We start from the raw sequence: 27,429 nt of genomic DNA, 5'->3' as shown, positions 1-27,429 counted from the left end.
ACAGAGCTCCACAGGCTGATTATCAAGAGATAATTAATTATATTCCATCTTCATTGTCAATGTTTTCACTTTTATAAAGTTTGTGTCCATTCTGAATGAATAACAAACGAACGATTTAAGCTGTGAGTTGAAACACGAGCTTTCTTTTATCAGTCACGCACGGTCACGTGCGCTGGCTACAGTAAAGAATGTACAAAGGTACATTATGTTTTCTCAATAAAGAACATATACAAAATTGTGTTTCCGTCACAGCACACAAGTACCGTTGCCCATGAACCCTCAGATCAAACTGGGTCCCATACAGCGGTGTAACTTGGCAACATTTGGACCATATTATGTGCCTTAAAATCTGCATAAGGAAATGTCCAAGTGCACGTTATATTATATTCACAACGACCCATATACTGAACAGAAGATAGTAACAGCCAAAAGTTACTGTGATCAGAAAGGCCACAGCATGATCCGTATTACCGACACTGTGCAGTGGACATGGTCTTATTGGAAATATAACCGCGCTGCAAATAGTTTGATTCAAACACGCCTCTTCATTATACAATCTTCTTTAATACTGTCCCATAAGTATTGTTAAAAATCCGTGATAAAATCCCTCCGTTTTCAACATACCACGTTCTGTGACATATTGCACATCAGTATATCGACTATAGGCCTGGCGCACAGATAACCTACATTTTGTATTCTCGCCCATATTGTTTTGGTTAAAAATGCGAAGTAATTCATATGGAATAAATATCCCGATCCTTTGATGAAATAAAATAAAGAAAAAACACAATTTGTGATATTTCTGTTGCCTAAGTTGTTTCTGTATGTGCATTCACAGTTTCAAATAACGCAATGCGGATACAACATGTTCCTACTTAATTATATATAAAACGGAGTTTTATATTATCAACAATATTGCAAATAATAAAACTGCTGACAATTTTCAATTAAAAGAAGTCCCTCGATTTCTGAATTGAATGTCTACTAACTTTATCTTGAACAACGCGTTATAAATAAAGCCAGAGGAGATGATTTGCATAATATCTCTCACACGAAAAGTTAAAAATATACGTCAGAAAAAATCAAAAGGAAAGCCTTGAGCATATTTGGTTCCTGTCTGATCATGCCAGTAACACTTCTTGAGGTGTTTCAAGAAATCTGACTAAAGCCTTCAGTTCCTGCGCGCCACTACAAAGTGAAATAAATGACTTTATGTGTATATGGTTTTAGGGTGAATCTGTGCAGCTCTCGGGGCTGTTTCCAGCGCTGTAAAGTCTTTGTCAGTGATGCATTCCAAGGGAGACACTCATTCACTGAGCTGAATGAAAATGACTTTGGATTCCAGACTGTCTCTAGTTGCACTACCGCCAAAGGAAGGGGGGCTGAGAAAACAAGGGGAAGTAGTGACTAGATAAACACTGGCGACTGCTGACTCTTCCATAAATAAGTTATTGCCTTCCTCTTGGATCATTTCTTTCTTGAAGACTTATTTTTCTCAAAGGCCTGTCTATATTATTCGCACTTACAAATCAATAATCAAATGAGTTACTGGATAAGAAATCAATACAGTTAGGCTTATCCCTGTGAAGTTTAGTGACTCACTGGCGTGCTATCATTACTAACTAATTATGTTATGTGCCAGCAATAAGTCAAATATTTCGCTGCTATTGAAGTTTAAGTTATCCGAACTGTAAACTAACAAATCAAGGATAAGAGTATGACATGGATGAGTGACGTTATTTAAAGTTGCCTTTAATGGAATGATTGCTAAAGTGCTCTTATGTGTGTTAAAGTCTGAGGAAAACACTTTCAAGGTAAGAATTAATTTAGACCATATGTATATTTTAATGTAAGGACACCTCTCGATATAAAACTTTGAAGCAAATTGGAGATTGTTATGGCACGGAACAATTTCAAGAAGCCGGGTCTTAGCATTTACAAGAACAATACTTCCTTTCCTCAAATAAGATCATAGACATGTCAATACGCATCCATTCCCTGTTATAGACGGCGCTTCATTTGTCAGATAAATGAATGAGTCAAATATGTGACATCTATCCATCCATCCGTCTGGATTTAGATGATCATAAAGCAGCTGAAACCACTAAACCTAAGCAGACAGTCAGTGATGACACATGCAGTATAACACAGTCTAAAACTTTACCCCACGTTGTTTACAACCTATTCTCCTCATGAGAGCCTCAGAAGGTTTTACAGCCCACCACAAAATAACAGCAAAGAAAGAAAACGTCTCTGTTCAAGGTATCGCAGCTCAGTTCATTTACAATGCCATTTGCGGGGACCTGTGTGACTATAGGGGGTAATTCAGCGGAAATTGTGCCCTTGATGAAGACGAACTGACGTAATCAAGGCAGTTCCTTGTTGCCGAGCCAGGAAGCCAACCCCAACAACATGAAACTACCTAAACCACCTTCAGCTTCGCGCAAAAGCGGTTAAAATCCATGGAAAGGACTATGCATGCCAGAGAGGAGTAACACTATTCAGCACAAAGAGAAAAGGCGAGTACCAACACAATAAAACACAACATGGTCTAGTGCTGAAATTAAGCTACTTTCTAATAACTGCCTGTAAACAATGTAGCCCGACATGGCTTTAAATGCTCCTGAGAAAAAAATAAAAGAAAAAAAGAAGGTGTCAGCCTTAATACGATATTGTTCAAATTTCATGAATGGCATTGTAGCAGCACAGCACAACACAATGCATTCAACCGTTCCAAATAAGCAAAACTTAAGAAAACAAGTCAGTAATCACAAACAAAATGGAAGATAATCAGCAACCAGCATTTTGATTATGGTGTCAAAGCAAACAGAAATCAGCGAACCGCTGACTGATCCACAACTTAGAAACTATCGACGTATGAGGACGTGCACCATGCGTGCCACAAGAGCTGTCAAGCAAGCGCCCCCTGACAGATGCTGCACACTTTCCAAAACAGGAAATAAACATATTACGTAAAATGTGAGTCCTACCTTCACTCGCTTCCTGCAGTCGCCTTCCCGGTGCGTCCAGTTATCCACGTGTTTGAGGTGAAGCCTGTTGTTATTATTGTTCCTGCAGCCGCCGCGGTCCCTTTTATCCACCATCTTTCTTATCTCCTGCTTCCATGAAGCTCCATTATCCCGGGTGGAGGCGGCTGCTCCTTCCAGCCCAGCGCCTCGGCTGGACCCTGCACATTGCAGTCTCTGCTATGGATTAGCCCTCCTCCACACACACCTTTAAACGCATCTTTACTGCTGCAGCACATTATATTTGCAGATCATAAAATCCACCCCCAACGCTTTTCAGGGCGAACCTGACATTAGAATTTTATGACCTTGACTTACTGTGGTCACCTGGATAATATTTAAATCAACGTTATGGTCTCTCACTTCTATTAAAACGGCCATGATCTACTTCTCTCATCCGCAGTGTCTCTCCCTCCCCATTTGCACCACTAAGCCAGAGGAAGGACAAAGTTGGTGATACCTTTCCATTTACCTTCCTTTTACTGTTTTGGAAGCGTGTGCGATGATATGGTCATGTGCATGCACATTACACTGTACGAATATGCCAATGCAACAGACTCCAACGAAAAAGCTGGAAAAGTGGTCAAACATCCACTCTAGCTCAGCAAAGTGAAACTGCTTTCATGCCACCAGTTATTTATAGACCGCTTGATATTGCCTCCTCCTTTTCTTTGCTTCCTGTTAGATTATAATTATAATTCCAAGGTAATAGCATCTCAATGTCCCGATGCTCCTGCAAGTGTTCACCGGGAACTAAAGTCTGCAGGTATAGCAGCGTTTTATATTGGAAGGCACGACGTGTGTGTATGTGAATCTGTGTGGCGTGCACAAAGAGAAATGTGAGAAATGATCATTCAATGCATTATAAGATTACACGTGCATGTCTGTCTATCTGTCTATGTTTCTGCATGTGCGTGGGTGCGTGTATGTGCATGTGTATGAGTGCATGTGTGGATGTGAACGTATGTGCAGGTAGAAATATCCTCAGGAATAGTTATATACTGCACTGTGCTCCCTTCCTCGGCTCTCCCTGTTGAGCTTCTTGAGCTTCATGCGTCTATTTTGGAACCAGATCTTGACCTGTCTGTCGGTCAGGTTGATACTCCGACTGATCTCCAGGCGGCGCTCCCGAGACAGATACATGTTGAACAAGAACTCCTTCTCCAGCTCCAGCGTCTGGTGCTTTGTGTATGGACAGCGCTTCTTCCTTCCACTTTTGGCTTTTAACCAGCTTCCCGCAGTCTTTTCCGCGGATAAATCATCTAGCGGAGCAAGAGAGAGACAATAAGTAACTGTGGCAAGATCCGGATCCATTTTGTGCAGTGATCATATATGCAGCTTTATAACCATACACTCAATGCTGTACACGCCCATATTTCACGTGCATATAGCGTTCATCTGGATCACACAGAGTAGTTTAGGAAAAACAGATTTACCTGCGCGTGGACTCTCCGTGGTTCACTTGAACGCTGAACATCCTGCATGCCTTTGACCGCATGTTCTTATAGGCAAATTGATGTTGTGTAGTGTAGCTATAATTAGATCCAATCAAACTAGGGGTTGTAAGCAGTTCTTTTGTCTGCGTTGGACCTCAGACTCCCATAAAATGTTATTACCTTTGTACATCGGAGCCAAATCATGTATTTGGAGGTGGATCCAAAAACAAAAGGAAGTCTCTGTAGCATCATACCATTTAAAAAAAAATAATTAATAAATGAAGACAAAGAAAGACGGCATCTCAGTGATTGCAGGGACAATCACACTGCTGCACATTCAGTTAATTTCTTGATTAGGTTGCACACTCTAGGGAATAACGCCTCTCTTAAGTGCACGCAAACACACACACACACACCGAAACACACGCACACACACACCAACACACACACACACACACACACACACAAACACAGACACACGCACAAACACACACATAGAGACAGACAGACAGACAGCGAGACAGACACACACACACACACACACTCACACAATGCAGGTTACAGTAATAATTACCCTAATGTGAACAGTCAGGCCCACATTTAATCATTACCCAAAACATTTAATTCAGTAATATGGGATTAACAGGGCGCGAGCACTCACACACGCGCGCGCGCGCACACACACACACACACACGCACTCACACACGCACACACACTCACGCACACACACACACACACACACACACACACACACTCACGCACACACACACAAGCATGTCTATATCCTCTAATTAAATTAAAATAAAATAAAACGAGCTTGTTGGTCGTCATGTATGAAGCTAACCCCATAAATAACGCAGAAAACTGAAACTAATTTGAAATAAGAGCTAAAGACAAACGGCTGAATGTCATCAATTGTAGCTAACAATAATTTATTTGGAGCATTAAATTATCAACAATAATAATATATTGTACTATGTGGTGTGTGTATTTTAAACAATAAACAGAACTTTACAGTTCATTAAAAATACGTTTAAACTGTTAATTTACTAATCATTTCGTGGTTTTGTCAAACGGAAAAAAACTAACTCTTCATTGTTATCAAGCTGCCACTGTTAACATGAAGGAAAATAAGTATAATATTAGGCTACTCAGACGTGGCCTTTCACTTTAAATAATTATGTTGTGGAACAACTGGAATTCATTATCCTTAATTGTCATTGCATTGACGAAAAAAAGTGTAAATGTATTTATGATACATAGAATAGTGAGAAATGTTCCCCGAGGTTTTTAGTACATTGTGATAACATGTTTTTAATTCTGGAGCAAAACCGTAGAATTGTATGTTTGCTAAATACCAGTATTCTGGGGCGTAAAATGGTGCTGATAAAAATGGTTACTTCTCACAATGCGAATGGCCCGTGGAGTAGAGAGAAAGTGAAGTAGTGATTTGTGTGCGCGTGTGTGAGAGAGTGTTTATTTCAATGATAACTGCCCATCTCACATTCTCACATTAATGGAAAGGTGTTAAATGCCACAGGCACCATAACCCCTGCTAGGCGAGGCTGTCAAATGCCCATACAGCCCATATGACTGCGATCAAACACACGACGTCTGCATTATTGGGCCACGACACAACACAACGTGCACACACACGCTGAGGGAATAAAGGCACGTGTGGAAATGTGCAAGCTTTCGGTGTATGGATGTGTATGCTTTTATCCATCAACGTGTACGTGTGTGTGTGTGTGTGTGTGTGTGTGTGTGTGTGTGTGTGTGTGTGTGTGTGTGTGCCAGGGAGGAGGAGGAGGGGGTGAAGTAGTCGTATACCTTGTAATGGCCGGTCCGAGTTATCTGAACAGCTGTCACTCTTGGCCTTCTCTTTCTTCCTGTTCTGACTCTCATCTGTCTTTGAAACCAGCCTCACTGTCTCTTGCGCCGATGTGTTGCAACTTATTGTCGATTTTGATGCTGATTCAACAGATGTCGCCAAGTGGGTCAGAGAGAAGCCGGAGAGGAACTGATGGTCGTCCTGCGGCGGCCTCTCTCCGTTGTACACCTGGAAACATCCGCTGGACGTGACGGACCGCTCAGGCCGGCAGCTATTGTCCCCAAGCCGGATGTAAGTGGCCGACTCTGTTGTCTGCTTCCCCTTATTGCTGTCATCCTGATAGAGGCAACAAAACGCCTCCTCTTTGACGTTGCCCGCTGGAAACGAGCAGGGTTGTAAACATTGGGCAACAGGTTGTTCGTCCCTTTTCGAGCCTGGGGTCCATGTGGCAGACAGGTAGGGTGCATCCTGGAAGCCGCTGAGCGGAACACCGCCCGGAGGACCCTCGTCTCTTTTGGAGAGGGAAGCTGGTCCTACCTTCCCAATGTTTCTCATCACTGAGTATCCGTACTCTGCAGCTGTGTGGATGTACATCCCGGGGTTGCTGGAATAACCCTCACCCCTGAAGGAAGATGATCCTCCCATTAAAGAATCCATCAGGAATTTACCGGGCGCTATATTATTCGGACAAGCCATTTTTGCATCTGGCAACAGAGTAATCGATTGGTAAGTTGCACTGCTCTGAACTACGGGATTTCTCCAGGAGAGTAAGGACAGTACGATGCTGACATCTTTTGGATGGGGTGCAAAAATATCAGTAACATAATTATGGATGCCGGGAGACATGTCATGTGATTTTCAGACCAATAGCGGCGTGGAAGTGGACTTGATGCTCCAGACGAACGTGACGTCAGCGCGGTCAAGTTGGGGAACCTGAAGGGCTTTTGGTGGAGCAAGAGCGCCACCTAGCGACCAAACGCTGGTTAGGACAGCAGGCCCACACGAGGGGGAACAAAGGGCGGCGGCTGCAGTGGGATTTTTTATTGCGCCTTTACGTGGCTTTTTATTATTTCAATTCGGTTTCAGTTCAGAATTTCAGATGTTTGAAAGAAAATTAATTAAGTCAACGAATGTGATTTTCTTTTCGTCCGGGCGCCTGCGCTGTGGAGGAGTGGCCATTAGAAAAAGTGCCTTTTGTGTGTGTTCTTTGTGTTTGTTTTCATCAATTTTCCTTGCTGTTACCACCGAGTTAGCAAGGTAAACTGTATGCAGGTGTTATTTAAAATGTGAAGATGCAAACTTCGTTCAGAATTTTTGAATAAATAAAAAAATCGTCAATTTGCAGAACAGGTTTTACCCCTTGACTTTGTGAAGTAGCATAACAATCAAAACATTCGCGTATTGGACCTGTTAAACTTAAGACTCTGTAATACCTTCCGAAATGCAGATTTACAGTAACACACTTCATACATTAATTACGAAACCGTTATGCACCGGTCAGGTATATAATGTTAAACCTCAGATTATTCATTAGCATTTTTATTAAAAAAGATTTAACACACCACAATTATCTTAAAAACAAAAATATTGGATATTATTGGACCAATTAGTCTAATTTACTTGGGCTCTCATAAAGAGCCACGACTGTTAGTTTTCTTCTTGAAATGAGCAACATGAATATTAACTTGACGATGGAATGTATATATATATATATATATATATATATATATATACATATATATTATATATATATGTATGTAGTATATTGTGGTGCAATTGGAAACCCTTTCAGAATTACGTCAAGCATAATGTTTCTTTCATCTCTTCATCGCAAAACATCTTACAGCCTAATAAATAATTCATTGCATATACCTGAGCTATTGTTACACTCAATTCTGTTTTCAGGATGATTCTTGTTGCTTCAGGTGCTTTCGACATGGTATCTTAAATGAACTGTCTTACTTGGCGGTTTTGTTTGAAGAGCTGGTGTTTGAATTAAGTGGGACTTTCTTTTCGGGAAAAAAATATTTGATTATGCTCAATTCTTCTCTCCTCAAAACGATTCAGATGTCATGATTTGTTTACATGTGTCTTGGTCAGGTGAAACATTGATATGTATATACAAATAAAAGTCAGCAACAGTATTATATACTGAAGCCAAAACCAGCAATGATATGTAAAGAAACATGAATACCACAAAATGGGTACACTCGTCAACATAACGCTATTGTGATATCTTATAACTGGATAAAGACAAAATGTTCAAAATGTTGTCCGCAAGAAGCGTCACAATAAGTGTCTTTGTGTGTTAATTAGTTTCTAACCAAATGTAGCCCACATGTTTATTCTCATATACCGTATTGTGTGCGACTCAAGTGAAAAAGCATGTTGCCTTCGTTCCGTGAGTCGTCTTGTTTCGTGCCAAGCCTGCTGCGCGTGCTCTGCTGCAGTCAGAAGGCTGAGCATGAGGACACTAACACAAGGACACTAACCCACAGTTGGCACACCAACTGCAAACGCGTTGGTCTCGAACGCTCTCAAGGTCCCGACTCTCGCTGGAGTTGGAAAACATCGGGGTTTTTTGTACATTTAAAAAAACGGGAAGCTTGTAAAACTGTTTAGTTATATAATATTTTTTCAAGTTGTGGAATTGCTCATTTGAAAATGGCCACACAATGTTCAGCAATGCAACATGCGTATAGGCCTACAACATCTTTAGGCTATATGGTTTAGAGCTGCTCCAGAACTATAACTACTTGTCAGCATTTTAGATTGTATAACTAACATATTTCTATCAAACAATACTCATAATGCAGATGGAGATGGGAAGCCTTGAGCCACTTTAGTTCGTAGAAACGATTCGCCAGCTATGCGGGTGCGCTCGTGCGTTCTAGTCTGTGTTTTCAGCTCAGAATCATTTTAAAAGGCAAGATAGGCTCCATTGTAAATGCGTGTCTTTGATTATGTGCAAGTATTTACATGATGTTTCAAGATGAGACAGGACATTTATTTGCACGCCATACACTGAATGTAAAAATAAAGATTTAAAATAACCAATAAACGGCATCTTTGTGGTCACTATACACATTCCCAACATTTGCACATTTATGAAATAAAAAGGATCAATCATGGCTACAGATGACAGACTTGCCTCTTCGGGTTTGGTGATGTTATTAATTGAGGATATGGGGAAGGATAACATGGTCTTACGATTGTGGAGAACATCTTGGCCTCATGAAATCCTTATAAAGCTCTTAATATAAACTATAAATTGTCCTCCCTAAGGTAAAAGTTGTATGTTCCTGATCATTCTACACTTTGAATGACGTTTTTCACCCCAAAGCAGGATCAACCTGGAATAAAGGATTATTAAGGGTATATTTCCACACTCCATCTTTCTTCAATCTACACCCTCATGTATAGGGACACATTAATAGCCACACCTAGCCCACCTCACAAACTCACACCGCTGACACACGCAGAAAGTGCTTTATGACACATTCACATAGCCTCCAACTCTAGACCAGCACCAAAAAGCCATGAGCTCTAAAAAGTGATTTCACTTCAAATGAGACGCAGAAAACAATGTGTGGACATATGCATTATGATGCCACAGACGTGATTCGACAGTACTGTCGGTATTGAATGAGCATTCACTTTGCAAATAATCACAAGCAGTTGTGCAATAGGCTCCACACCACGTTATGCAACGTGATACCTTTCACAGAAGTAAGAGAAGCAAAGTGTTTCTGAGAAAATAATCAGATTTGATGCTATACAGAGCCAAGAGTATAATTATACCAGCATTTGTATCGCATGAGAATTAATAACAAAACGGAGATTCAAAAATTAAGAAAAGTCTTCACTGAGCATGTAACTTTCTCTGCTGCTATTTGTTGTTTAATTCACTCATGGAAACCTTACCGCAACTTGTTTTCCAAAAGGATCACTTAGAAATAATTGTCACGACATGTAAGCTGGAGGGCATTACACTTTCAATTATGTTCTCCCAAAACAATACACACACACACCCACACGCACACACACACACGCGCACACACACACACACGCACGCACGCACGGACACACACACACGCGAAGTTGACTCCAACTTTATTTGATCGGTGTTTATAGTTGTCTATAGCCAGCATTTTCGCCATTAAATTGTGGTCCAATTGATTTCAAACACAGGCGCAGTTATTATATTACAAATAGCTATATGGTGTTGAATGCTGCAGAACAGAAGGCACAGTAACTGGTTTCCTTATTGGACTAATCAGCCACTGGGGCGACACAACTAATTTGCTTCTGGCAGCCACTTTGAAATATCTTTCCTGTTGGACGTGAGGAGGTTCTGCTTTGTGTCCTCTTGCAAGCTGCTGTCCACTCCGTGCACAACAACACATTTATGGTGCCAGAATCCTGTACGTTCTTAATTAAAAACCAGAGTGGTAACCGCCATCAAAGTACAGCGGTAGAACTATTACATTATTGCCACTGACGACCACTCCAGCTACACACCAGCCGCTATATCTGACTTAAAACTTTCTATAAATAACTGTCACACCAAACTTGGTGGCAACGATAAATTAATAGCACGGCACAAATGTACTAATGTAAATTCAAGCGTGTTGAGAGTTATTTGGTTGCAGCAATAGCAGGAGTTCGTTTTACAGCGTCGACCTGTTTTATGGCTCCATGAGAACAGGAAAGGTGCTGAGATGTGAGTGGTACACTGTATATAACATCATTCAATAGCCTATAACCCCGTGATTATATGCGATGGGAAACAGGAATACTGCACATTGACATCATTATTCAAACTAATTATACATAGTTTCCTTCTATCCGGAACAAACTATTTGCAAATAGTACAAAACAATATCGACCTTTGCAGGGGTTTTGCCGAGATATAATTGTTTTTGTATTGTTTTCCCTAGGTTCTTTTTATTTATAGGCTTACACATTTTCAAAGCTCTTAATATTATTGGCAATTGTTTTTTTGTTTATGTCTATTTGTAAATACATCTGTAATTCCTTATGTTGCTTTACAATTTTAGTTGGCCCATGGGAATTATCTCACAACTTTCAATGTATATAATATATACATTCTCCCCTGGACTCAGAAGCAAATAGTAATTGTGTATAGCCTTGTTTTATTCCAAAAATAAAACCAAGTGCTATTGATCGTTTACAGCATCGAAAAATGAGATTCTTAAAAACAATTCCTCAGATTTTATGGAGCTGAATTAATCAATTTATCTTATACATTGTTATGGCACTATAGTCTATATGTTCTCCTTCCTGACTTGCCTCATCTACATAAAACACACCGCCATTTTCCTTCGCCACAACACCCAAGCCAGGCTGACACATGGCAGGAGATGCATTCCAGCACAGTGGACTGTACTTGTGTCACACAGCAGATCACAAAGAGGATGCAGCCTAATATCTAGGACTAATAATACGACTCTTATGTCACCGAGGCATCCATCTCAGGAAACGTTTTCAAGATCTCGTTGAGGAAACAAAATAGTGTGCAGGCCGGGAGACTCCTGGCCCCCGTGTGGTTGATAGACAACATCTGCAGAAGCCTCTGCAGCGCTCCTCTCTCAGTTAGTGACGTTGCGTGTTGGAAACCTACAAATTACACACGTCACCGTCCCAGGGCCAAGGTTGGTGGGTGTGGCAAGAGAGGGGCTCCTATAGCCTTGATCTCCGCGAGTGTGTGTCGCCTTTCTTTGGTCAGATATTACACTGACACATGCAGATTGAGCCTGATCCCAATTCCTGTAAAGAAAAATAACTGCCAGGTTGATAATACACAAAGTGGAAATCATGCCAAGACAACCTCGGCGTTTTTCGTTCTCTTTCTTTCTTTCTATTAAAATAATATATTCCGGACTAAAAGCCTAACCCTAATCCCCAAAGTAACCAGACAGCCACTCAGGAGTAAATACAGAACCTAGCACTAAACTGCACTGTAAAATCACTTTAACCATGCCCAGCAGTCTGAGCAGGAGTCCCATCTAAAGTCAGGAACCAACGGCTGGACTGACTCAACTCAACACACACACGCACACACCGTCATGTGGGCACTTACTGAACCACCCATTACGACAGGCACACTGCGACAGCCACACACCAACATGTTATTTGTTTTACTTGAGAGAATACAAATATAGGTCTACGGTTTATACCAACAGGGTTTTAAACTTCTCATGCGTGAACATGTATACATTTAACAAGGACAATAAAGTGTATTTACTGGGCGTGCTAAAGCTGGCAAAGTTACCTGCTGTAGTTTAATGCGAGGGGTCAAAGTTGGTCTCTTTACACATTCCATTTTCTGTTCCCACTCACTCTCATTGGCCTATTCCGCCGCTACACACATTTCCGGGCTAAAGTGTCTCCTTGATTCCACTTTATTGCACCGGGTTAAAGGTGAAGGCCTTGACATTATTGAAGTTCAAAGACTACATTTAATTATAAATTGTAGTTAATGCACACGTGCAATCATCATGCACATATGTTCGGGAACACACATTCAAAATACACGTACAGGCTTACGCTCAACAAACACACACACACACACACACACACACACACACACACACACACACATTTAGAAAAAAAGAGAATGCCAATTATAATTTATTTTCCCCTAGCTATCTCTTACTATAACTCATGTGGCTCATTAGTCAAATATAATGTATTAATAACTGATGTGTTGAAATAGGCGGAGGTTTGGGGTCAGCTCAGACAAATAGACTATTCATTAAAATGCTCGGCTGAATCTGAGCTAAACATTAGAATTACACAAAATCGTTCGCAGGCCTGATCTTTAAAAAATAATAAGCTAAAAGTACTTACTAAAATCTCTAAAAAATCTCTTGATTTTCTGAGGTTTTCCAACAGGGTATTCAGATTAGTAGAGAGGTGGACATGTCGGTGTGTGCAGAGGGGATTGGGGTTCGGTTTGACGTTACAGACCGAGTTCATGTCGAAACCTCTTGGCAACTTTGGTTCGCCCCTTTCGGACATCCAGTCTTGCTTGTTTACTATTTACTGCGGAAGTGAACGCCATTCCCCCGAACAGACGGTGCAATTAAGAGAAAAAAATAACCATTTAGTGCCTCTGTCTTTATGGCATGTGTCTAGACTACAAGAGTGCGATTCCATTTAGTGGGCACTAAAAGAGGTTATCATTCCACTCTCTTTCTCTACATTTCTAAGATCTGGGCTCTATCTTCGTTTAACAGGCTTGCTAAAGTTTAAACATGATCCTTAAAATGTGTGTGACCTTAAAATAGCCGAAAATCTGACAAGTGTAGGAGGCCCGCTGACACTATTCCTCAGTTTCACAACCGCTACCAAATCCACCACGTGTGTTTCAGCCTGAACTGGATATTAACCAGTTAAACGCGTGTGCTCATGTGATAAGCCAACAGTTCTACACACACACATGTATAAGCAGTTGCTATTTCCAGCTAAAGCAGAACACATTGCATCTGTCAATAATAGATGCATATCAGATATGGTAATTGTGATAACGGTGGCAGAAAAAGCACAAAGTCGTTGAGTTTTGCCTTTATAGGTTTGTGTTTATTTCATATGTATTATATTAACGATACACAGGCCAACAATCTGTTCATATACTCTCTGGAATCCAAAGCACCAATGTTGTAAGCAAATAATTTAACGAGAGTTGGCGTTAAAGCTGTTTAAGTTGTATGGGCAGTGTACTGAAAGATAGCAGCAGGAAGAGGGTAAAGGAAATTCAACATATTATTTACAGTCACGAATGCACATTGCATAGGCTACTAAAGGGGGTATACTTTTAAGAGATTGGACGTCACAGTTCTCAATGGCGAAACATAGAGATTTGCCTTACTTTGTTCATGCTCTGGTCGAGAAATAATTAGATCATGATATACTATATACATAGACCAGAGGGACGGGAAAGAGCTATACGTTGTCTGCGCAATAAGGATTCAAATGGTTTGTTACATTTGATAGCCTATTTTAACAACAAATATGTCTATATGAACAATAGAATACACACAATGGAGACGTGTGATAAATAGAGAGACATATTCAAGAACAGCATAGGTATAAATGATTATTCTAACCATGTAGGCCTTACTGGGGACCAGCAAGAAATTCACCGACGCCCGTGGGGCAATAAGAAAATGGCGACATTATCCCATGCAGGCCTATTATTCCCACTGTCCACCGTTGGCGACATGGGCTTCTTTAGGAAATGCTTATGCCCACTATTACAATTCAATGAGATAAGAGTAGGCCTTAATGTCACTGACCAAGATGGTGACACTTTCTGCTCCTGCTCACAATAGGGGGTTCCCAGAGAAGTACTGGAGGCGATCTCTGCTCAGCTTCTTCTCTTTCATTCTTCTATTCTGAAACCAAATTTTAACCTGGCGGTCGGTGAGGTTTAACATTCGCGAAAGCTGAAGCCTTTTCTCTTTGTTGATGTAAACGTTAAAGAAGAATTCCCGCTCCAGCTCCCGAATCTGAAACTTGGAATATGGGCACCTCTTCTTCCGTGTGCGAGGAGTGGCTGGAGAAAAAAAAAGAAAATACATTAAGTTTCACGGGAAATAGAAACAACGTCACATGTATGGCATTAATAATAATATCTATAAAAAAAGAGACAACAAAAGCTCAGTGCTGAGGTGACAATAGGACCAGATGCTAAGAATTTAGTTTCACTCCCATTAGTAATGATAACATTTGAATCAACATTCATCAAGCAAAGTGGCCGAGGCTATCAGTTAATCCATCTATAAAACGTGTTAAATATCCGAATCACGTGGAGGAAATAATATCAACTTACTGACTCTAAGTACGTGTTTATCTGTTATAAATATACAACAACAAAAGTATCTAACCACATTATGTGCGTCACATTCCTCTGGAGCTAAACTAACAATTTACACAATCTGTTGGCAGTGAGTTGAAATGCATCGCTCATGTCTGGTGCACCGGCCGATGCAGACCTCTGAGGCCTATAACTTCTTATCAAACAGGTGACTGGGGAAATAGATTTTTTTATTGTTTTCTGCGAGGAACAGGGGTAGCCTCAGTTAGCTTGTATCTGCAGCCTGGCTGAGTTAAAGCAATGCACATGAGGCTAAACACCAATGGGGCATGTGTGCTGCGATTCCTTCAATGTAGGCACTTTAAATCAAACATCACTACTTAATGCTGGCAATTCAAGTTATCAGCAATGCCAGCTTGATTAATAATAGAGAGGTGAGGAAAAGGATTTAGACTTCCCTATTCAGTGGCTACTGAGGAAATAGCATAAATTGTAGACATATATATAAATATATATATGTCTTCTTCTCATATAGATTATGGACGATGCAAAGCACTGATTAATGTACTGCCTACTTGTTAATGGAGGACACGGTTCTAGTCTGTCATTGGATGGATAGATATCTATAACCTAGACATCTTGATATCTAGATAGATAGGAACGCATTTAACCGTAAAGTGTGTAATACTGTGTGCAGCATGTCTTTTGCGGGCAACCCCGGTGCTAAAAGAAAATTCACAAGACGCCAAAAGCAATGTTCTGCCCAATTGGTTTTTACTCTCGACAGCCCGACGAGAAAATCCTTTAAAATGCCCAACGCAAGTTCATGATCAAAGTTAACATTTGTCACAATAGCTCTCTCTCTTAAACATTTCACAGACTCTCACCATAGAGGCGTCTGTGTATAACATCCTCTTTTTTTTTTCAAAGCGCTTTCCCATCGTAAAAAATCTTCTCGTTGCAAGAAAGAGCTTTGTAGGGTTATAATAAAATCCTTTGAATGCTTATAAAACTCCACATAAAATCTGACCGACAAAACACCGGGCTAGTCCCCTTAACCTTCCCCCATTTTACAGCTTCAGTATACCTACTCGAGTGGCTGCTCTTGCTGGCGGTGCCGTCCTTGGTTGTTGCGGAGGAAGAAGTGCATGAGCCTGAATTTGTATGTTCCCCTTCATCTTCTGGGTCTTTTTCCTGCTCCGGAGCTCCGGGTACGGAGGCTATGGGCTGCTGCTGCTGCTCCTGGGAGTCGCTTTCCACCTTTCCTCCCTCGCTCTTTTGTAAACAACTGTCTGACTGATTGTCCGTGCTGCTGCAGTATGCAGTCTCGAAAAAGCGGTCGAAACCTTGCGGAAGGACGCTGTTTTTCCCCACGCCGGAGTAAAAACCTGTGGAGGGGTGATTGGAGACGGGATGGGTGTGATGGTGATGGTGGTGGCTGTACACACTCTCGTTCTTCATAAGCATTTCCGTCATGGTGGATGGTGGAAGACAGTCCCTATGCACCAGATCCTCTCCCGAGTAGCACGATGCATAATTGCTTCTGTGGTGCCATTTACTAGCAGGGTCCAAGCCGTATGAAACTTCCCGTACCGGCTGTACTTGAGACAGATTTGTGGAATAAGGGTAGCTGATTTGCCGGGACGGGGCCTGTGGAAGAAACGAGGAGACCGCAGAAAACTCGGGGACGTAGTAGGTGCAGCTGGGGAGGTAGATGTTGGACGCGCAGCCTGTCCTGTCCCCAAACTCGGATGTCCGGTCTTTGCGCGTCTGGGAGCAGAAGTTGCCCAGATTCACCGAGTTAAACATCTTTCTCTCTCTCTCGTACTCCGAACTATAGATAGATGTTTTGGATACGAGCTGCAGTAGAAGGGGGAAATTTGGGAAGGCGAGATGACGCGCAATCCCTCTAAGTCGCCCCGCAGACACGTGATCGAAAGTAGATATTGTCATATATCAATTTGGAAGAGTTGGATGTGTAGGAGTGGTTGGCTCTGGGTAAGATCGAGAAGGTTCAAACGAATAATTTTCAAACACCACAGGCGCACTAAGAAAACCAGTAACAGATTCCTGCTTGCTGGCTTATGACAATTAGAGAGATATGTGCTGTGTGTGTTTATGTTTATGGGCTGGTGGTAGGCTAGCTACACAGCTACAGCTCCTTAACCCGGCATTGCACACACTGCAGAGTACAATCAGATACATGCATTGCATTGCATATGTGTTATTGGATTTAACAGGCTAGATTTCTATTGATACACTTATTAAAATATTATTATTATGTATTGTCCATAATATAATTAAATAAGAATGACTGTATATCATAAAAAACGATTGAACTACTGGTCATTTTAATATTGTAATCATAGATTGAGGAAATATTATGAATGCCACTGTTACAAACATACACAATCTGGATTAAGAAAGTGGTATCGGTCAGACGCTGTCAGTGCCCACTTGAGGTGTAGGGATGTTCTAAAGCAAGCCAACGAGTCTCGTCATCGTATTCACTAGTTACAACAAGTTTAACACATCACATACAATTACTTGTGTTCTTCTAGAAATCTCTCAGATTCCCCAGGACATTTCACACTGTGATATGCGATTATGCAGGAGATCTTTTCATAAGAGCTCATTTTATTCTTTAACAGTTGCTAAAATAGTCTGCTGCCCACAGGATTATTAAACAGGCACAGATATGATCCGCAGAAATTGTGCAACATATCAATTCGTCATCCATTATATTTAGGTTTTCACGAAAGGAAAAACGTTGCTCTCCTGGTGGTGTACGACTATAATAGTGTTGTAAAAGCAAGTCTAGCGTTGACTGTGCAAGCTTAAGTAATCGGCCCACTCTCATTATTCCCTTTGACTTTGGATCAGAGTCCATGGAGGACAACTGCAATTCAAGGCCCAAGTTACTGGAGTGCATGCAGTGCTCTATGACGCCCGGGGACATTGCATCTCCTCCCCTGGAGAAATGTGCCCTGATGACAGAAACGCAGACTCGGAAAAACTGTTTTACCGGTTATCGAGCACACACAAAAACAGAAAATCACCGCAAATAGAAATATTCAATTTGATATTTTGAGATATATGGTCTCATTGGACTCACTACTCGATCAAGTTAAATGTTTTTAACGCTACTTTTCAAAGCAAAGCAACAATTCGTCGTCTTGACCTGAGAGTATGAAAATACCCGAGGTTCCCCTCCAAAATAAAATAAGTCCCAGCTGATGTTCCAAGCTGCTGTGGTCATTTTATGTTCGACATTTCTCTGTGGGCATAACTGTTAAACAGAAAAAAACATGTCCTCGTGACTGTTGTTTTTTTTGGTGGAAGAAAAAAAAAATTGTAATAAACAAGTGGTTTGGAGCCTGCCTATTCTTTCCTGCGTCATTGTAAACTTTTAATTATACTGTTGAGGGCCGTCTTCGAATCTTTATAGACTAACTGATACTATCACAAGGGGCAATTAATATGATGGCCCCGTGTTTATGATCACAGGCTACTTCCTAAATAATGCAATATAATTTAGAATTATTATCCAATAGTCCAATAACTCGACCGTTTTAATACATTCACTTATAGGACACCTGCGTTGGTTAAAGATGATGGAAAACAAAGTGTGAGTCTTTGGTGATTTCCATCAGCAAGTAGGGGCAGAACAAGCAACATCATCAGACCTCAGAATTGGAAATAAGATGCCATTGCAGGCGTATTTGTGACAAAGGTGGCGGTGGCATTGGCATTAGCTTGTTTACTACCCTCATAGACAAAAGGTGGACTCACATGATGCATCCTGCATCCAAGTACAAAGAAAGCAGACAGCTGTCCAGACACAGCACTTGAATTTGACCACTAAAATCCTCTCTACGTCCACCATAAAACTCCGAATGGCTGTAGTAACGCTAAATCCCTTTGTTCTATAGAAAACCATAAAACTTGAGAATGAGAGGAATTTGGATTTCAGCAACTAGATATTCTGCAACTTAAAAAACGCCGGTGAGCTGAATTTTCACACCGAACACAAAAATGCATTTTTTGCAACTTGGTTTGTGTGTCCAGTTCAGCAATGCAGCAATGTGGAACACTAATAAATGTCTCTTCTGTTTAAAAACAAAAAATCATTTTTGTAAAGATTAACAATGCATTAAGGCAAATCCAAATAAAATAGTTTGAATGTGACACAGTAGCAGAACAAGTATATAACCGTGTATTTGTGCCCTGTGATAAACAGCTACTGGTGTCATCGGTGGGATGAACAACTGCAGCTATGGAAATATTTGAATTTTGAATAAACATCATGGCCTGTGGACACCAATATTAATTCGCAAATCAAAATGTCATTGCTTATGCTAAATGTATAAGAGATAGTACACTGAGTAATTAAAAAGCGGATACAAGATAAAACCCATGGCTTGAATCTGAAGTTGAATTCCTACAAACTGGAAACCCGCAATACTGATTGGCCGACACTAAAGGATCTGAAGTACGATATTTAAAATGTATAGACATTAATCTGATCATTATATCAATTGTAGAATAACAAATGTCCCATAAAAATAAATGTACATTACAATCTTTTCCATCAGCAGGCAGACAGTCCAAAGCTATTTGGTCAAATCATTTCCTCTTCATGATCATTTCATTGACGCGTATTAGCGCGGTATGAATAAGTAATGTAAGGGTATATGAATAAGTGATGCACAAATGCAATTCAAACGGGCTGATAATCAAGACGACTGAAAAATGCGAAAGATTAGTTTAAAGACCACACATTACACAAGCGGAATTAAGGATAAAAAATATTACTCCTGGCTGCGTTAAAGTCGCAGTGTGTGTCACAAAGTGACAACATGTGACCAGTCAACGTCCATCACTTGGCAATATCCGCCTTCCGAAGGTTTAAACACTGCTATTCTCAGGTCAAAAAATAAGGTTTATAATGTATTAATTTCCCTGGATGACTGATGCGGATATTCCGCTCGCAGTAGGACCCAGGAAAGATTAATTTGGTTGCACCAAACGATCATGCCAAGTATGCAGTTTGCACGCAAAGGGGTGATTTCCTGAGTTAAGTCCTATACTTATTCTAATGACTCACACAATGAAAAACAATACTGTAAATGGATGTCCCAACTATACTCTAAGTTAGTCAACATGTTCTGCTGAGAGCACCAAAGAGAAGGTGCTGTAAACAGTTGGCATTCTTTTCTTAAATATCACTGTTGGAGCACTAACTTTACGACAGTGTCTGTGGAATTTAAGCTATGTATTGCTAGCTAGCACCGTCATTGCAATGGTTAACTGAGGTGTCACCCTTTTGTTAAGAAGGAATCTCCGTTCAAAAATGGCGCTCCTAAATATTGTAGCGTTTTGGCACCGCGTCGATAAATCCTGTGCCATGTGATACAAAACTAAGCACAGACAAACACAACACGCACAATGGGAGCAGTTCACTAAGACACTGCTGCACAGCTAGCTGAAGTCAAGGCTAAACGTGGGAAGCCTGTGTAATCATATTACTGTCCCCTCATGGCCTAGATAAGTTTAATTGGATGTAAGTCGGGCAGTTAAACTTGTCTGTATGAGCTGCGAACAGTTTCAAGCAACACTAAAGAGCCTTGTTTTGTTTTTACTGAGCTCTCAGTGAATGCACCTCGCATGAAGCGTTTGTGGTGGCAACAATAGCTTACAAGATAAAGATGTGTGTTGCTGTTACATTTAGAGCAATCTCCAGAGTGTATTTCTCTTCCAACCACTAGGACATAAAGCTTTCACAACAATGTGTTAACTTTTTTATTAGAAGTATTAAATGATCTCAAGAAATCGGCCAATAGTGACTGCGGGCTTCAGCTCCATATGTGTTATTTAGATTAACCTAAAAGTCCTTTAAGCAGCGGGACAATAAACACAGAATTGTATCCATCTTTAAACAAATTATAAATAAAGTCAGAACAAATAAGCTATAGTGTCTGATATTCTTCTTGAGAAGCTCTTAGTTTCGCGATTAATACTAGTCTACAAAAGTCATCATAAAGACCATTTATAAGCAGAATATACTTGAGGCTATGGCCTGTCACATGCTGACATTTTCAAAAAGATATTCTTAGTCTATGAAGATCCAGTCAATCTTCGTAAATACCAGAAACCCATTTTAAAAATAACAGCAGGGATAATATGTCCAGTGTTTGAAAATAAGTCTGGTTGACTAACTATCCTAATTAAACGTTTTTTGACAGGTTTCGGAAATTAAGCACAAGGTGGAACGAAATTACGCACCACCAGCGAACCATTACGCAGTGGTTTTAATGGTGCTTTTCTAGACTTGCAGGTTGTGTACAAAATACTAACACGATCTAAGTTGAGTCATATCTTGATGTAACTTTTGTATGAGCAGTAATAACACAGAGACGCGTTTCCAAACATTAGCGTTTTACTTGATGGCATTGTTTTCATTATTTTGTCAAATCTTTTCTGTTGTAACCAACGTCTTGTCAAAAGAAATCTGACATATTGTTATTGTTCATGCAGGTGGAGAGTCAGTGAAATGTATTTGCGAATTCAACCTGTATTTATTTCAATTGTGGCGCAGCACGCACTGTTTGGTTCTTTTCGCAACGGGGATCACACTGGGTTCGGTCTGCATGGCGTGACGTGGACCTCAAATAGAAGCTGCGAGCTGTACGCTAAACCCTCAAATATCGGGCATTAGTATTGTTGCCGTGTGAGCTGCAGGGTTTTCAAGCTTTTCTTCAGAACCAGGCCTGCACACACAGCACTGCGTTGACAAATGTGTGTTGTTACGAGAAGAAGAAAAAAAGGCACTGAACCGATCCGGGACAAACTTGAACAGGTGACATAGAATTTCCCATCTTGTATTAAATTGGAGCTTCAAGCAGGCTCCGCCGGTTGAACAGCTCTGTGCTGCATACTTGACCTTCAGCGTCGGACGGGAGAGGACAGCCCACCTCCAAAATACTACTCATTTAAGAAGAATGCCCCAGGCAGGCACACAGAGAGAAATCTACATATATATTTAAGACGGAAAAAAATTGCAAACTGCAAACTGAGAATCCAATAAATATTTGTGATAAAATAATGATTCAGGCGCTGACGAATGCCGTACACATACCGACTATTTTGTCACACCATTTCAGAAATACAAAACGAAGAATGGCAATGATTTCACAATAAGTTAACAAGAACAGTAAAATAAAACCCTTCTGATTTGCTTTCGCAACCTCAATCAATTTCAAATCAATTCTAAGATGTTTCATTCCATCGGGGACAACTGATCTAAGAGGATTCCGGCTCTTCCAATACGGCAATGAAACACTGGCATCCCGTATTAAGGGTTTGTTTGACGGGCGATGGTATTAAAAAATAAATGTATAAGATAGTCCATTTCAGTAAAAAAAATGGAGCTTATAGAGAACTCATTTAAAATAACGTCAAAATCAATATGACCGTTCTGAAAGGAGACACAACGACGCGGATGTTTCATGTTAAGCAGTCTGCCGAGTCTCTCTTTTCTCTATCACATTAACACTCCTTCCAAACACACACACGCTCTCCCCACACTCCTGCACGTCCACGCACGCACGCACACACGCATACTTTAGCAGGAATAACATTGCTTTCTATTTCTCTAGCCAGCTCCGTACCATAAACGGCAGAGGGGTGGCGGGGGACGTAGACCACATGCCACACAAGTTCTCTGCGAAGGGCACTGTGAAGCTCACTGACCTTTGGGACACGGAGACAGGCCGCCATAAACAGATTTAGCCAGTCTCAAAGTCAAAAGTGCGCAAGAGCAGTGAAAGACCTATTGTAAAAGACCTGCAATGGTGACTGAAATGTCGTCCTGTTTTACAACACAAATATGTTGAGCTTCTCCGAAATGGTTTCTTCTCAGGTTTGGTGTTAATTCGCTCCTCCATCCGGTATTACATTAATTACTCATTACATATAGTCAAGGCAAAAAAAAGTGAAAATAATACTAGCTCTAATGCAGTGATCTCGTTTAGCTGCTGAGAAGCAGGGATTGTAGGTATACAGGCGCAGTCCAATGTTCAGTGGTGTGTCCGACGTGGAAGCCATTATAAAAGTTTCCAGCACAATATAATGTTAGTGTCATAAGCAAAAGCAAAATAAAGAATATATTTGAGTAAATAGGACACCCAAGAAAGTCACTTCTAACACCATGCAGATAAGTCTGGTGTGAAGTTCAAGTTAAAACTAGATCACATGTTCATCCGTTTGGCACCAGACTGCCATGTTATACAGTCCAAATAATCCCACCGTTTTACAGGAATCACCCAACTAGCCTGTAAAAGCACAAACAACCGTTTGCATCATTTAATCTTGGCAAACACGAATCACGCTGTGCTCAATGTTGCCTGGTCTCGATGAACACAACACATTTGTACAAATCATGGACACGTTCACTGCTTTGACTTGAAGCGTACACTTCCCTCAGTTAACTGAACGTTAACATTATGGATTATGGTGAATATGTATCCTTAACCCTTTTCCATCTCGATTGTTTTGGACATTTTCTATAGCACAAAGGCCAATAGCCCTATAAATAAATAGTTGCGCAATATTAAGTTATTACAAATGTTGATGTATACATTTCAAGAGTACGAACAATGTTTTTTACATAACTGACCTCAAATATTTATTTTACAAATAAAGCAGGACGCACAGGAGCGTGATGGTGCATTTTGCATTAATTATTCTTTTTCTAACCCATTTAACAATGCAACACACATAAGACACTGGGTTATCTCCTTTAATGGGCAACAGCGCGTTTGATTAGCTACACACATTGGAGTTGTTATGAATGATGTCCTCTGGGTGATGAAATTCAATACACACAATGTCTGTATTATTTCACAGTCTTGGTTATTATCATATCACAGCAAATACTTGGTGCATTTGCTGTTTATGCATCAGCCTGATACTACTTCACAACTAATGTGTGTTCCTTTGATTCAAACAAACACGGCCACTGGGTCTTATAGTCGGTTCGTAAATGGTGCATATCAAAACATTCTGCCTGTATTTTTAGAATTATAAGGAGATAAGTAATCCATCGCATAATATGCTCGTATTTACTCTGATATCCATGTTTAACTTCTAGATGGCCATTCATTTGATATGATTCTTCAAACGAGCTTAGATGCGTAAATGTACATTGAGATGAGTTTTTCCAATACATAAAACTAGTGGATGTTATATATTTCAATAGTTCTATCAAGTCTCGTTTTATATATTTAGCATATTATTATTCATAATATGTAAAGATGCAAGCAGCAATTTATAATTATTTTTCATATACCTGCAAACTGACGCATTGTGCACAATCGGATCGCAGTTTGTCCAAACGGCCCATTCCTCTCATGGAGGATATTACAGTATATATTCATTCTTTAAATGAACACTAAGCACACGGCTATATTATGCACTGAGCTGATGAATACACAATAAGGTGTTTGGAAAAGGTGCAGGTTTGAAGCAAGGTAAACGGGGAACATACCAGAGGCTTCTCTACTCATAGAGCAGCTTTTGTGATGAAAGAGTTAGTGAAACTAAATCAGCTCAAAGCAAAGAATACTTTGGTAGTTGCACCATAGCTTAAATATATCATAATTGATAAATGTTCACGCCAGTACAGCACCAAGCGGTAATTAGCTCCCGTCCTGTGTGCATTCATGTTGTGATCATGGACCTACTAACTCAGAAAGGCCGTTCACACTTCACTGAAAAGGCTAAATGTGATCTCAACATCGAGACAGCACAACAACAGAAGCATTAATGCTATAGCTCCACTCTGATAGGAAAACAATGCACGACCCTGCATCGCGTTACACGTCATGCCAGAAGGGAGAGCGTTGATGGTTTCAAATATAAGTGTATCAGTTTGTGAGAGCCCTTTGGACCTGTGCGCATGTTTTCGATGCCCATATAGGTTTTGATATGAAATTATAACGTGTTTAAAACCCGATTGTAAACCAGAAGATGCATGATGCACAGCCAGTCCAAGAGGCTTGACTGTGTAATACTGGGGTGTAACGCTGCTTTACTGAGCTGCAGCGGGGTTGTCTGCGTCGTTATAGGCTTGAAGCATACCAGTGACACTCTTTAGGTCGAACCTCAAGGGGAAATATATATATTTGTATTTGGTGCTTATTTATTAAAACTAATATAGTTGTTGCAGGAAGAAAATATAAATATAATTCAATGCGAGATGGTGGTTTAGCATAATGTATGCACCTGGCCGCCATTTGGCATGGACATCTATTATAGCTACCGATAGCCGTATACCTTTGTATATCTGAGCGGTCATAATAAAACAATGCCCACCTGTGTGGGCTCGCATTGATTAAAGTCCACAGCATGTACAGCTGCGTGACAACAAAACACCCTCTCAAATACTTCCAAATGTCACATTAATGTTCATTTCACTGCGCTGGACACATGCACTTTTTAAACTGTGTTACAGGTCACGTCTATTAAAATAATCCCACCAGTTAGCACTCAGAAGAGCAGATTTTAAAGCAGAACATTCAGAGAGGCAACCTAATGACAGAGTGAGGTTACACCAATAAAGTTTCAATATTATGTTTATTGAAGACCGTACGCATACATTCATATCAGTATTACTTTTACAAGACAACGTAGCAATTCTTACAAGCGCAAAGGAGGGAATGCCATAAGGGACAAAATAAAAGAACGATAACAAACAACTATCACACTGAAACATAGTTTATTTAAATGTCACGTATGGTAAAACGTATTGCATACCATTTATTATGTCCATTAATGGCAGTATGATATAATAGGCCCACATTTCCAACTCTTACAACCACAAATAGGCTATATGGAATGCGATATAGTACAAGACGAGCAATAACATAACGCACTATTACATAGCGATAAGGGATCCTCAAGCTGGATGCAAAAAGTAACATGTCATTTCATTTTACAAAGTTATACACGAGTACAAGGTATGGAAAGGGACAACATTGAGCATGTTGCAAAGAGCAAGTACATTTAGTAGGCCTAATAAGCCTTCAGTCTTTCCATCCTAATAGTCTAATAATAATATTAATAATAATAATACATTCTTTATAGACGTGTGTGTCAAAATGTTCAAGGTTGTATTCACTTTTGATTTGTTCAGAAAAACATGTATTAAAAAAGTCCCCTGCAGAAGAAATGGCCCGCAGAACATGACTTTTAGCTATTTTACATCAATAACATGCTGCAAATACATTTCACTGCTAGCTTACTCGTTTTACATGACATGATGCACTTTATTCGCCCTGAATTATAGGAGCGCACACATAAGCCGATGATTAACATATCTAAGTTTCTACTTATTTATTTATTGTCAAGTTTGAGAAATTAATTTACAGGCCTAAAACGAACCCCCCATCCTCTGTCAAAACTGTAGGCAGTTCCCTTGTTTAACCAAGTTGGCCTAAAAATGTTGTTCTGGCGAATATTTCCAATACAGATTCTGGCAAGTTCATAGTTGAATGCACGCGGGCACAATCTGGACTTTAACTTAATTAATAGCTGTTTAAAACTCTATTCAAACGGTGATCTCACTCAACTAAAGAAATGCAACCCATGCAGTATGATGTGCCTGTTGTTAAGATATGTTGAAATGTAATACAAGTAAGAAAAAATACTTTAGGAAATATGTTAGCACATGAACGAAGTTATGACAATCCTATGTTTTTCATTGCGCAGTCATAAAGACATCACTATGGATAAGGTTGCGGTTGGGAAATGGATAAGGAGGAATATTGTATTCCTCATCTCCTTATGCAGACACCCAGACTTCCTGCCCGTGACCGTGAACGTGCCACAAAGCGTGGCGAAACTATGGGAAGGAGATAAAGATGCTGCTCCTCTGCCCCGACCAATTAAGACTGTGGAAGTATTGAGCAACCGGGAGGGGGATTCTTCTTCATCAGTCCCCACCGCCAGAGAAAGTATTGAGCACATGCGACAAGACGAGCTTTCTACCTATTTATTATTAGTATTTTATTTTACCATGTGGCCCCGCTTTCTCGTCAATTTCCCTGACTCAAAGTGGAACAAAAAAAGATGACGTCATTTTGTGTCAGCTATTGCCACGAAGGCATATCTCAAATCAGAAAAACTAAAATAGGTATGACAACACAGAACAACACATCCTCGCTGTTTGTGGTGCAATTATATACGTGAAGGTTTGAATGACATGTTTTGGGCTTGTGTTGCCGGCACCTTTG

At 40.4% G+C, this 27,429-nt stretch overlaps 2 protein-coding genes across 2 annotated transcripts; both read right to left on the bottom strand.

Moving 5' to 3' along the window:
- Positions 1–4,010: 4,010 nt before the first annotated feature.
- On the bottom strand, positions 4,011–6,990 carry hoxc10a (homeobox C10a). Its single transcript, XM_034537383.1, has 2 exons — positions 6,294–6,990; positions 4,011–4,288 (listed from the first exon to the last, which is right to left on the bottom strand). The coding sequence occupies exons 1-2, from the start codon at positions 6,988–6,990 to the stop codon at positions 4,011–4,013; spliced, it is 975 nt and encodes a 324-aa protein (XP_034393274.1).
- Positions 6,991–14,642: 7,652 nt separating this feature from the next.
- hoxc11a (homeobox C11a) lies at positions 14,643–17,089 on the bottom strand. Its single transcript, XM_034537381.1, has 2 exons — positions 16,228–17,089; positions 14,643–14,875 (listed from the first exon to the last, which is right to left on the bottom strand). The coding sequence occupies exons 1-2, from the start codon at positions 17,087–17,089 to the stop codon at positions 14,643–14,645; spliced, it is 1,095 nt and encodes a 364-aa protein (XP_034393272.1).
- Between the last annotated feature and the right edge of the window lie 10,340 nt (positions 17,090–27,429).

This window comes from Cyclopterus lumpus, chromosome 7, assembly GCF_009769545.1.
Source record: "Cyclopterus lumpus isolate fCycLum1 chromosome 7, fCycLum1.pri, whole genome shotgun sequence".
Classification (NCBI taxonomy): Eukaryota; Metazoa; Chordata; class Actinopteri; order Perciformes; family Cyclopteridae; genus Cyclopterus; species Cyclopterus lumpus.
Note: the sequence above shows the minus strand (reverse complement) of the source record. Positions and strands in the feature narration are given on the sequence as shown.